At 30.5% G+C, this 13,879-nt stretch overlaps 1 protein-coding gene across 1 annotated transcript in view; it reads right to left on the bottom strand.

The window, feature by feature from the left end:
- Nucleotides 1–11,392: 11,392 nt before the first annotated feature.
- The window catches only part of LOC129231659 (rho guanine nucleotide exchange factor 10-like), a gene marked incomplete at its 5' end in the record, with an annotated part of 57,664 nt that continues 55,177 nt past the window's right edge, over nucleotides 11,393–13,879 (bottom strand). Inside the window, one exon of the mRNA XM_054866022.1 lies at nucleotides 11,393–11,786. Within this exon, the coding sequence (XP_054721997.1) occupies nucleotides 11,393–11,786 (394 nt within the window). The remainder of the gene's footprint in view (nucleotides 11,787–13,879) is intronic.

Raw genomic sequence — 13,879 nt, 5'->3', positions numbered from 1 at the left:
AAATAAAGGTCTTGCAGTTTAAAACGGAACACTCTGTATATATATAATGGGGAATATGGGGCGAAGTGAAATAGTTAAAATGACTAAGCTGTTTCAAAATGAACAAATGGGAAATTTGATTTGAAAATGTCAGTACATAAAGAAAGAAAATTGTATTTTATAATAAAACTTACATTGAAACAATTTTTTTTTCAATTTTTTGGCAGTATAATAGTTAATTCAAAAAAAAAAAAAAAAAAAAAGTGGAAAAAAATCTCACTTTTTTTAATGGGGCAAAGTGAAAAATGAAATATTTTCTATACGATTGTGAAAAATATTTTTGAACAAATTAATGAGCAAATAAAAAGATAATTAATGAATTAGTTTATTGTTTCATTAATACACGAGGGAAAATAAATGAGTGAATAAAATAGAGTGAATGAATGTGAAAATAAGTGAATGAATTAATTAATAAGAGAATTATTAAATGTGTGAAGGAATGCAAATAAATTAGTTAATAAATGAATAAGTAAGTAAATGACTGAATGAGGAAACTGTAATTTTTTACGACAGGAGATAAGTTTGTATCATCACCACATCCCCCAGAAGCTTTCGATTCAAGTCCCTCCTCCCTAAAGAAAGAATTGTGGTTGTGATACTAATAAGGACAAAATGTTTTGACCTTTTACTTCCTGGCGGAGATGAAAATCTCATCAACTGCTGTTGTTCAATCAGTGCTCCTCGTCAAAAGGTCCAATTTGCATGTAGTTCAAATTCCCAGAAGATTCTGCTTTATGCAATATTGCCAATTCTGTTATTGTATTTCTTTCAGTAGAACGTCGTTTATCCAGATGAAATCCATTAATAATGTAATGATCCTTTTACAAAAGATAAGTTTGCTCATTTAAAATTGTTTTTGCTTTTTTCTCGGATTATTCGGATTGCATTTCATCCAAGTCAGTCTGGATAAACGAGGTTGTACTGTACATGTAAGAACCATTGTGAACCCTGCCTCCCAGAAAGCAAATGCTGGTTGCGCCAGTAACCTCAGTATTTATTCATTTTACTGCTTGTTTAGATTCAAACCTTATAATGTTTACTGTGCAGTTCATTGCAACAAGTACTAAAAAAATTTCAAATTCGTGTATGGCATATGTTTTCTGGTTTTATATTCTAAAATAATGCTCTTGGGAAACTAAATAGGAAAGACTTCATTGCGGTTGCAAATTACATTACTAAACACAATTTCTATGCATCTTCATAGCGGCAACATTTATCTCTTTTTGTGAAACGCAGTTAAAGTCTTCAATTAAGGGCTAGAATATAAGTTAGAATATGAGGGTATTTAATTCTTTAGTGTTAAGTAAACAAAGTAAAGTTAAAAATCAGGAAAATAACGAGATTTTCAATTCCTTTTCGGGAAGAAAAAAATTCGGAAATTTTATTCCTGGCATAGGATGACCTCCCAAATTTGAACCTCGTTTTTTGTACAAAATTGCTCGATTAACATGTTAACATATGCGGTACTTATTTCAATTCAAGAGCAAAAATTCTTAAAACTCTCAATAAAGTGATTGTTTGATTATTGTCTGCCATGCATGTTGGGAAAATTTATGTAGAGACCCAAAACTCGGCATGCTCCGAAATCAAAAATTTTTGATTGTCCCGTTGCCTGACTTTGGGTCCTATGCTGTACTCAATTATGCCGTAAAAATTAGATAAATTAAAGTTAGGTTTATTCCCTTTCTTTTCCAAAAAACATCGGCCATACATTAGCATTTAGATGCTTTTCAAGGCCTATGGGCCGATGTTTTCTAAATGTTAGCATCCGCTCCGCTGCTAAATTTTAAAACCATAGGCGCTGATGCATCGGTAGAGTCTTAAATATTAATGGGTGACGAAATTTGGAGTCCTCCCTTGGCAAATTTTCATAATTGAAATTCTATTAACGCAATCAGAGGTTATCTTAGGTACCAGAGATCTCTGAAAGTTTTTTTTAAATTTAAGTCCAAAAGATGATATTTAATCAACCTTGAATGATTGATTGAGAGGGCATTTAATGGGGGTTACATTGGGAGCACTCTCATTTAAGTTTTTCGAAATTGCAGTCCTAAGTACTCATGCGTAAAATGTTTAAAAAATATAGTAAATCTATTTTTTCTTGAGCCCTGCAAACTTTAATCTTATACTTCAGAGATTATGGTCTTTGGATGGGTTTAAAGTCGAAGATCAAAAGTAACAAATGAGTAACACCACTTGAAAATAAAACATCCAGCAATAACACAAAAGAATTTAAAAACAGATATAGACACTTTTATTGAGAATTCACTTTTATACAAGTGCCAACATTTTTAAAAGTGCTGTTCACAAAATAATTGAGCCTCGCGTAATTGGTGTTGATAACATACCATGCTGTACTCAAGGCTCTAAATCCATTTTTAGCAGCAATGATTGTTGAATACAAGGCTGAAAGAATATCCCTGGTTCTCTAATGATAATCTCATTCTCTAAATAAGTTGCAATATTGCTACAAAATGACTGAAAACAAAGTGTTAAAAACGAAAACAAAAATTATAAAAACATACACACAATACACAAGTTACTCTACTCTAGAAAAAGTCCAAGCTTTTTACAATATTACAATTTTATAAGAAATTACAAAGAGTTGTACAAAGTTATAACAACATACAAACAAATTCTTTCCAGCAATCCGCTTCCTTAAATTGTAACACAGAAACTATAGTAGAAATTTGGCGAAGAGAATAAACAAATATCAAAATGTCTTTGATACAATTAAAATGGCAGGATTATTAATATACTAAGATGTTTCACAAAAATGTTTATTAATGATTATTTGACGCTTTTACAAATGAAAAGACAAGAAAGTATGGGAACTCTCTCTGTATATACATTCAGAAAGGCTTAGTTAAATGCACTCGAAAATACAGTTAACAGATGTATACCGAAACAGAAATTAAGATTAGTTTAATAAAACATTAAAAACGGACAAGTTTCTCATATTGCATTATCACATATAAACTTGAAATTTGATTTCACACAAATTCACAGCATTACATGTAAAATACTATACTGAAAAAGAGTTTCCAGTTTTATGCTAACAGAAATGAAACCTTTTTAAAAAGTAAGCTTGGGGGGGGGGGGGATTGAACCTCATTAAATCTAAGGGCAAAACATTTTGAACCAATTACATTATAAAATGCTTTAAGGAAAAAAAAAGGAAGAAGGAAAATAATAAATAAATGTAATAAATGCTGAACATTTTGACCCATTTAAATGTAAAATTATGCCATCAACACATTTTACTTGCTTGTTAAAACACTTAGTTTGTATTACAGTTTCAAGTGCTATAAAAATTTTCAAAAAATTATGTTAAATATTCACAATGCATGTAAACTTTGCACATGCTCAATCTAAAAAGCTTATTTCTTATTGCACTATTACAGGAGAAAAGTTTCTCTCTTGCAAAGGAACAACTAGGAATCAAAGGAGGGGAAAACTGTTTTAGTTGTTGTAACTGTATCCAGTGTTTGTATTTACAGTGAAAAATATTTCAGAAAAAGCCAAGTATGTTGTACCACATTTAAATTATGAAGAGCATAGTTCTAGATTCAAGTCAACTGAGATCTTCATGCTACTCTGTTTATAGCATGTTTCACTGGATGGGAAACTAATGTTAGAAAAATAAATAAGATGCCTATATAGTTCTATACTTTTGATTATAATGAAAGATAATTAGTGATGTTTTGATATCAAGCAAATCAGAAGAGAAATAAAACTACAACCTCTATCATAAATATTTTTGGGTATTAAAAACTTTCACTCTTTACTTATATAAGGGCATATTCAAGTGCTTTATTCTCAAAACTAAGGAGGATCTAGGAAAGAAACTAGCATAGACTTCTTTTTGAAACTTTACAACTTAATGGTTCTAATTATTGCAAGCTAAATTCTCATATAATAAAACAACAAGAAGTAGCAACCAGGGATATCTAATAAAATTACAAGGCACATTCCACAAATCTAGAAAAGGAACTTTCAGTTTTAGTACGCTACATATTTATATTTACAACAACACAATTATCTACAATATACAAATCTGCATTTTTGAAATAAAATGCAGTATTTTACATTCTAGACAATGTAACATTTGCTACAGTCTAAGGCATCAAAACAACTTTATTATTCACAAGTTTAAAATGAAAAATAATTTGTCTATGACATAATGCATTATCTTGTAGAAAAGAAAAAAAAATGAAAAATTCGAGAATTAATTTTTACATAGCACCTTATTCAAGGTTTAATTTTGCAATATATTCCTTTTTTAAATCTAGTATAATATAGTTTCAATTATATAATATAAATGCTATTTATTGGAAGAAAAAAAAGAGCATAGCAAAATTATTTCAGTGTAAAAATGAGTAAGCAGTAAAACTTTCACAGTACAGATCACGATAAATGCTGCTGATAACACAAAATTAACTTTGAAAAAAACATGAATGAAAAATACATTTATGCAAAAGGGGGGTGGGGGGACCTGCGATACGAAAATATGAGCTGCCACAGAAAAAAAAAAAGCTTCAGCTGCAAACCAAGTTTTAAACATTTGGAACAACAACCATTTACATTTCAACAGAACCAATATGTGCACTGCTTAAATGAGAAGGTGATTAACTTTGCACAAGAGCAAACATCTGTTTCAAGTCTTCGTAAGAATCTTCCATGGTTCAAAGCCAGAATAGAAAAAAAAACTTTGGATGACCTAAACTAAGAACTGAGGAACAGGTTTCTGAAACAATGAGATGTCTGCTTCTGTGCAAAAATTTTCATTTGCGCATTGCACACATTAAGGTAAAAAAAATCCTATATTCAGTTCAATATAACTTTTATAGATTAAAATGTTTTACAATTATTTAAAGCAGAGATAATGAGGAACCTGCATGCATTTTTTATATTTTTTTAAATGAAAATTTAGGCCATTTTATAACGATAGACACCAATTTCAGTTCATTCGGGCTGCTAGTTATTTTTTAATTAATTCTTAAAGTTCTCCCGATTAGCCCCGCCCCCTTAGTTTCCCCATCTCCGCTGATGACGTCAAGATTCATTCCCGCTCCTTCTGGAACTGGACGCACGTGTGTGTATAGAACATCGTTAGCATTCTCAAGATGGCTCCACGCACAAACTGCCGAACTGCAAGTACTATATTGTATCTCATTGCAAATATTCAGCATCGTACACAACATATTAAATATTTTTAGTGTACCAAGAAAAGATAAAAATAGTGCAATGCCATCAGCACTATTAAAAAGAGAGAGAGAAAGAGAAAACTAAATTGTATTTTTTACTGTTCTGTTGCAAAAATTATTTTATAGAAACTAATAGAATTGTACATTAATTACATAAAATTGTTTTGCTTTTTATAAAAACTATCCCTGATCTCTCACTCCTCTTTATATATATATATATATATATATATATATATATATATATATATATATATATATTCTTCGAATTGAAACGAGTTTATTTTCTTTGAGCATAGAATGTTACTTTTCATGTATTGATTTATTTCATTTTGCTCTGCTTCAACTATTGCATTCAAAACAGTTATTGAAATCAAAAGTCTCGATTTGAACTTTAAGTAATTTTTAAGATTTAAAAAAAATAAAGAGACTTTTTGAATGATTTGCATCTTTAGTCTGCAAAATTCATGAAGAAGAATAATAATAATCAAATAAAATACTTGAGGAGAAAACAATAAAAATGAGGAAGAAACGTATTAAAGAAATAGTAAATTCTCAAAAAAATTTAAATTTAAAATCATTTCCTTTTTACTACAAAACATATTTTTAAAAAGTACAAATTTCGAAAGTGGTTACAATAAAGATTAATACAGTTTTCATTTCTTAATTTGTATTATTTTGCTCTGCTCTAACTTCTGCGTCCAAAACATGGGTCGTATGAAAAAGTGACGTTACTCCCCCCCCCCCCATTATACGAACAGAGAAATGAAGCTGGTTTGTTGTAACTTGAATGCACAATAGACGAACGTCTTGGTAATTTAATTGTTAATGAATGAAACAATCTGAATTATATAGGTAGTAAATATTTAAAAACTAGTAAATAAAACTTTATTAAGTGTTCGCTTTTCACAAACAATTTTAGAAACGAGGAATACTGTTGAAAAAACTAAATTATATTTATCTGTAGCATGTCATTATACAGGATAAAAAACAAGCAATCAAAAATTAATTCAGTACGCATTTAAATCAATCTAAAAACATGTCTAAGAATTTAAAAGCACAAAAATAATGAATATTAATTAACCTAACACTTTACGTGTTATTTTTCAGATATATAATATCAATTTTAACTGGCTGAAAGTTAAAAAAAAAAAAAAAGATTTTAAGAGAATGGGGTTGTGTTTCCGAAATTTAGAAATATTTTCCTGAAAGACCATGCTGAAAAACATAGGATTTGACCATTTTTTATTTTTTTGACAAAGTTCAATATTCTTAAAAATTATTTTATTCGGTGCGCAGATTCAATTTCCTTTTCTACGCTTCTGCACATGACATCACAAGTGATAAAATGCCATTCACTGATGCCATTAGCGCAGAGCGCAATATTTAATTCGCTTCTGAATTATCATAACTTGGAAGCGCGCTAGACAGCAAGGGTAAACATTCAGAGCGCCAGTGGAGTGCGTGCCAAAGTTCATCCCTTGTGACGTCATAAGACCACGCCTAGTTTGAAAAATCGGACATTTTGAAAAATTAAAAATAAAACGTTTTGAAAATGAAAGATTTTCCTGGCTCCGTGTTATTTCTTTTTCATTCTATGAGCTTCAGTGACTAAAAGTAGTACGTTTGACTAATGGAAACAATCCCATTAGGAAAAAAAAACGCGTAATTATGACGAACAAAGGTAGAAGGTTTATTCCCCCATATTCCATGCGGGGACAGGTATCTTCCTAACTTTGGCACTAGCAATTTCTTTGATAGCTTCTTAATTTATTTTTTGATTGTCATTATTTTTCATTGCTAAAATGGAAAGTAGTCTTCATTTGCTCTGCCTTATTAATGAACACAAATACTATTTCATGAATGTCAGCATCTTTTGCAAGCTGTGACAGTCACTCAGGCCTGATTAAGGCACAGGCCTGCTAGGCCTGGGCCTAGGGTCCATCTTCCTAAGGGCCCCCGAATTTTAAAAAAACCTATGCACAGCATTAACAATCATGCATTATTTTGCGTTGACTTAAAGTGATTGATAGAATACGGGGGGGGGACTTCAAAGCATTGTAGGCCTTGGGCCTCACTTTTCGTTAGTCAGACCCTGCAGTCACTGGCTCTGGTCTAGTTTGTAAAACTCTGAGTGGTATCTATAAATATAGAAATAAATCTTTCATTTTTGTTTTATTTATAAATTTTAAAATTTTACTTTAAAGTGACTTTATTTTGAATTGGTTAATGATGTACAGCTAAAAATGAATTTTTCTTCTGTCGAGTTTTCAAAGGGGGGGGGGGCGTGTCTCAATAAACCCTGCGCTCATGAATATAGAGGTGTCAATAAATGCTTTGTTTTTAATTTATTGTGTAAGTATTTATTGAAGTAATTTACTTGTGAATAAAATATTGATGCCCAATTCAAAGTCAATTTTCTTGTTGTCGGAATTTCGGGGGTTGAGGATGGGTAATTCAGCGAGGATATACACCTCTTTCTCTTCTGAAGATCAAAATAAGAGCACCTTTCGTTTACAATAAACAACGGCAAACCACGCTGCACTCCTATCCCCTTCGTTTCGCCTCCTTCGGAACCGGTCCTAATCCGGAGACTGAATCTTGATGTTGAGCATGCTCCTCCTCTTTTTGTGTCACGTGAGCTTCGTTCAGTTTTTAGCTAGTTTTAAGTTGTAATTTTGAAGAATCCAGGTAAGTTTTTTAAAAACTGAGTTGATTTTTGGGAGTTTTAAGTAGAAGACTATTCAAATCAATCAACGTTCCGCGATTACCCGAACCATGCAGGTTCCTCATTAGCTTTTAAAATTGTAATATAATATCAAAATTTATCAGTCTACATGAAACAAAGAAGTACATTGATTCCAACATAATCAAATAAAGTATCGAAGTATGTTTATACATATACATTGCATTTGTGTGTGAAAATATAATATTAGTTGCCTTTTTTCGAATAATTGTACAGTATAAGTCGGACTTTTAATCACTGGAAGAAGAAAAAAACAGAAATAAGACAAAAATATACTTAAGAAAAACACTAAATAGGATTTTTTTTTTACAGAAAACAATGAATACATAAAGCAATAAATCTTGATGACTAGTCCATGGTAAGAAGGTAAAATTCGTGAATTAATTACTGTTAACAAGAAACTGAAAGCAATAATACAAAAGCAAACATAAAGAGACACAAATAATAGATTCCACATAAAATAGCATAGTTCACTTGCTCATGCTATATATATATTTGTAAAATGAAATTTTCAGTAAAATGCCCTGAGAAACATTACAAGTTAAATAGACTAACAATATCACCTATATACTTTCCACAATACAAACAGGACGGTTCCAGCTCATTGGCCACATCAAACATTTCTGTCTTTTGAAAATAAAATATTTTTTGACAAAAGATGAAAAAAGCTTTAATAAACACAAATATTTAAAGATTGGAATGCAGAAAAGTTTGGTTAAACAATTATCCAGAAAAAGCCAGAGGTTGAACACAAAGATTTCATATAAAGCTCTGTTACATTTTTTATTTATATAATTAATAAATTTATAAACAGATAAGCAAAAAGTGATTTGTAGTTCAGATTATATATCTTGAAATAGGTCAGCTTCAATGCCACCACTCAACCTAATTACTTTCTACCTCTTATTCACTCTAGTGCTTCTTAAGGGGGAAAATATTAGCAATATTACTCAAAGTTCACAACTTTGATTATACTAACTTTTCATTTTTTTTTCTGACACAGGGCAGTTGCATAAATTAATTTTTTCCCCCTTTATTTTGGATGCTTTCATTCAAATAGCATTGCTTAGCAATTAAAAAATAGTTTATACTCTTGTACCCTACATACACAGGAAGAGAAAAAAAAATAGCATAGATTTATAGGTGGAAATAAAAAAAATGAGTAACAGATAACTGAAAGGTAAAACATGTATCAGCATTGCAGCCAGTATTACATGACGATTCAAAGAATTGGTAATAGATTACAATAAGCACTTGTGTGCTCTCATTGTATCCAACAAATTAGTCAAAAGTAAATTAATTAATTAAAAAAAGTCTATTATGCACAAGTGAGATAGACAATCAGTTCAGTTAAGGTGGCAATCTTTCTGCTAGTAATATAACTAGCTGTCTACAGTTAAATATCTTCTGCTTTACGCATGGTTTTTTTTCTGGGTTAATGAAAACCTAACTCATACTACTTTATTTTATGAACATATTAGGTGCACTAACACATCATTTCTCCATCTTTTTAAAGTTGTAACCCTTTATAAATAAATAAAAAAAAAGCCTCGCTCACACCTAGCTAAATTATTTTAATCTTAAAATATTTAATTTTGTAGTACTGATATTAATTTAAAGAATATCATTTGATAAAAGGATGGTTTGTACAAGTATAATACTTTTTTCGAGCAAATTTTAACTTCCTCATTCACAAACACAACCGCTCCATAGAAGTTGCGATCTCGAGATTATAAAAAAAGAAGCACTAGTATATGAATACAAAAACAAAAGGTAACCTAGGAAAAAAAACAGTAGAAATACTGCACATTAGCTGACACAAAGAGAGCATTTTTGTAAACCTCCAGGGACACTGGCTTCTGGTTTCCTTTTGGGAAAAATTAAATGAGTTTCTTTATATGTGATGCTTATGTGTATTCTTTCATTTCAAGAATGGAAAACACTAATAGAGTAAAAATAAAAGTGTGTACCATTATCGACTATCATGAAGCAATTTACCAGATTAGCCCTTTTTTGTACCAGACATTTTGTAACCCAATATGCCACCAAGTAACTTAACTTTTTTAAATTTTATAGAATTCCCATAAAGAAAATCTACCTTTTCTGTTTCCTGTACTGATCAGACTGGTTGTATAAGTAAATATGCCATGCATCTGTATGAGGTTACAATGGGATTTTACGCAATACGGAGCATGTATCCACTAGTGGTTATTTGGTATGCAAGGGGTTAAAGTAATTAATGTTTCATTAATACTAAAAATATGCCTCATTTAATTTGCATAATTTGTCAAGCAGCATGTACAAAAAAAACTAGTGTCTCCAAAGTAGACATGCATATATAACATTCAAATAGGTCCTCTTGAGAAGCTTTACGAGCAATATCATACAAGTAGTTGAAGATTCACAAAATATGAAAAAATTTGGCAAAATGAAGAAACTTTAAATAAACATTTCTAATTTATGATCATAAAGGGAAAAAATAAGAAGGTTATCATATGATAGTTTCTTCTTAAATAAAAATCACATACTAATAATGCAATTTTAAGAACAAAATTTTCCTCTTTGGTGCAAACAAATATATGTATATTGTACTAAATGCTAGGAATAATATTAATCTTGTTTTTTTGTGCAGAAAAATGCTATCTGGAATTTTGAAACACTTTCTTAAAAACCTTATATGCTTCACATAAAATTAAACAAAAGTTTTAATGTAATAATAATGATAACATATTGAGAAATGTATGCATTGGACAATGTGCAAATGCGTAGTAAGAATGATGAACTTTCTTTGAATTTTAACATGTAATGTATGTAAAGATGTAAAATTTTGTTAATTTTTAAAAACATATTCAGGACACCAAATATGTTTTTGGTGTCTAAGTCAAGGAGATGCTTTACATATGTTATGAATTGTAACATTTATTCTTCCAAAAAACTTTACAAAAACAACACTTGACAACTAAATAATGTACAAACTACATAGAATATTAATTAAACTGAAAAGTTAACCAAGTTTTCTCTAAAAAAGGTCAGCATTAATATTGTTGCCTCAGAGCAACAGTAGGATCTTGTATTATTTTTAGCAGGCTTAGAAACTTACTGTTGCTCTGAGCAAGAATATATGTTATTACTAGTTAAGCAGAGGCATTTTTTTCCTTTTGGCAAAATAGCACTGAAGTCTAAAAACAATTATATACAACAAACAAACATTAAGCATATGTAAAGCAGGGCATAGTAAGTAATTTTGAAATGTCCAACAATGATTTTAATGACTGATTGAAAAAAAGGATGAAAACAGTATATGAATTGATAAAAGCTTTCTACGAATATATCCAATTCTCTTCTCATATAAAAATGTATTTTTCTTACTAAAAACAATCTGTTCACATGTGGCATCAGATACTTACAATTTAACTTCCCAAATCATTACATGTGCATCAAGACATGATTTTGATTCCTGTTCTTTCTCTGTTTTACGCCAATTTGCATACCCACAGCCACCTGTCAACATCAAGACAGTTTTTTGAGTAGAATCTGTAACAGCTTTTGGTACTTTTTTACATGCTGTCCGTCCTAAAGTCACATGAGTTGGCAAACAAGGAGATTCATCAGTAACTTTGTGTACTGGAGAATGAGATTCTTCAATAACAGATTCAGGTGAAGGCATACTTATTTCAGTTGTTGCAGTAGATGTTGCAGTTGATGCAGTATCATAGGTTGCAGATGAATCTGAATCTTCGGATACTGCCATTGTAGATAAATCCCAACTCCTAGGCCGACCAGATTTCTGTTGAACCCTACACGATTAAAAACAGAAATTGCATAAACACATTTGAAACCATGAGAAATATTTACAAGTGAGGGGCAAAGTGTTTAAAAGTTTTATAGTTCCTTTCAATTCATAACTTTAATTTTGGGTGTGTAAGAGTTTCTAATGAATTTGAAAAGTCAAAGTATGGTGCAAATCAACTTTTTATATGTAACTTAATACTGATAAAGCTCTTAAAAAATTAAAAATTCTAATTAACTGAAATGTGAAAATGATTTGATAAATGTTACAAAAGTAGAGACAAAAGCAATATTAAGACAAACTGTTAGGTTCATTAGGTTTTTTTTTTTAAAGGAAAAATGTCTAAAATCAGGACTGTTTAGGGACCTCAAAAAAAAGAAAGAAACTCTAGACTATATTTACACTAATCAAATAATGCATCAAATACATTTAAATGCTCATCAAAGAGTGCCGCGAATATAAAAAGTTATAATTTAAGTTTGAAAATATCACCATTTAAAAATAAATGAACAAAAAAAAATAATAATAATAGTGTACAAATAAATAAAAAGCGTTGTAAACACATTATAATTTAAAAAAAACATACCCGTACAAAATTAAGATATGTAAGAAAATTTTTAAAAATATTGTGTAAAATTAATTATAAAATTTGAGGATTATGAAACATTTAGTTAAGGATGCTTGTAAAAGACGGTGGATCTATAATAATAAGAAAAATATACTTCCGTTTCTTTGCTTTATTCAAGCATAAAAATATTGGTAAAATGAGAAGGAAATATTTTCATACTTGTTCATTATGAGTTCAAATGCCAGAATGCTAAGAAACAAAGCTTCCACGAAAAGATAAAAATGTATTGCCTGAATATTTAAAGCATTATACGTGTCCCATCCAAGAGTACTTAAAAGGTTATTTTAGTAAAATAAAATAAATTACAACAACAGTTTCTTGAAATACTATAAGTTACACCCCTTTTGACTAAGGAAAAGAGCTTGATAACTGCTCCCGTAAAAAGACCAGAACCCAACAGAGAAGTGCAATAACAAGGTTCTGCCCCTGGAAGGATCGCCGACACATATTTAGCCGAAGCAAAAACTACTAGAAACACCATGACGATACAGGTTTGTCGTAGGCAGTTAGGAACCATTTTCTTGCGACGAGCCTGAATCGGCCGGGGCAGTTTTAACACAAACTGCGCGGCCGATCCTGTATCGGCCGGGGCAAGGAATGGGTTAAAAAGAATCGTTTCAATGTTTTGTTATTTAAATTGAATATACCTTGAGATAAAGCATTTTCATCATCTCTCAAAAAGCTATCTTTTATTAAATAAGCACTTTTCTACATTTTTTTGAAGAAATAATTCCAAACTTTTTTAAACACTAAGACTAGATGAATCTAAAAATAAGGTATCTATCACTATGAGAGTACAGTCAGTCTCAAAAGTTTAGACACTATGCATTTCTTCACATTATGATTAAAATTAGGGATTATTTATTTTTAAAATGCATCAAAATGAATGAAATATCTTCTAATTTAATATTAGAATGCAGTTAGATGAGGGGAAAATATCCTGGATTTATTTTTAAATTAAGGAAAATCTGTTGTTTCATAAATATATACACAAATCAGTTTTCTATGCCAATTTACCAAAATTTAAACATCTTGTATTAAATCACGGGACATAAGACATTAAGATGATACATGATGTAGATTTTTTAAATTGAAGCTTGTTTTTTTCAGTCACTTTTAGAAACGCAAGAAGCTGCTCTTTTAACGTTGAGTGAAGAGCATATCACATGGCACATGAAAGTTAAGGGTGTGAGTATAGTTCACTTTCCACAAGAAGGCACTTTGCCCCGCCCTTCCGAATGCAGAGTTCAATTTCAAGCGGGAGTGATTGGGAAACGTATTCCTGTGCTGGAAAATGAGACTACTAGGAAACCATAACTTTGGCGTGCATTTTAATGTGCAAAAAAGTCTTAGTGTTCTTTACATCACTTGCTTCACTTGTCTGTTGCTAATTTCGTTATTCTTATGTTTTGAAAACTGCTGCTTTTACAACAAAATGCTATGATCCAAATATGCCTTCGGCCAAAAACAGC

Source organism: Uloborus diversus, chromosome 10 (assembly GCF_026930045.1).
Source record: "Uloborus diversus isolate 005 chromosome 10, Udiv.v.3.1, whole genome shotgun sequence".
Classification (NCBI taxonomy): domain Eukaryota; kingdom Metazoa; phylum Arthropoda; class Arachnida; order Araneae; family Uloboridae; genus Uloborus; species Uloborus diversus.
Note: the sequence above shows the minus strand (reverse complement) of the source record. Positions and strands in the feature narration are given on the sequence as shown.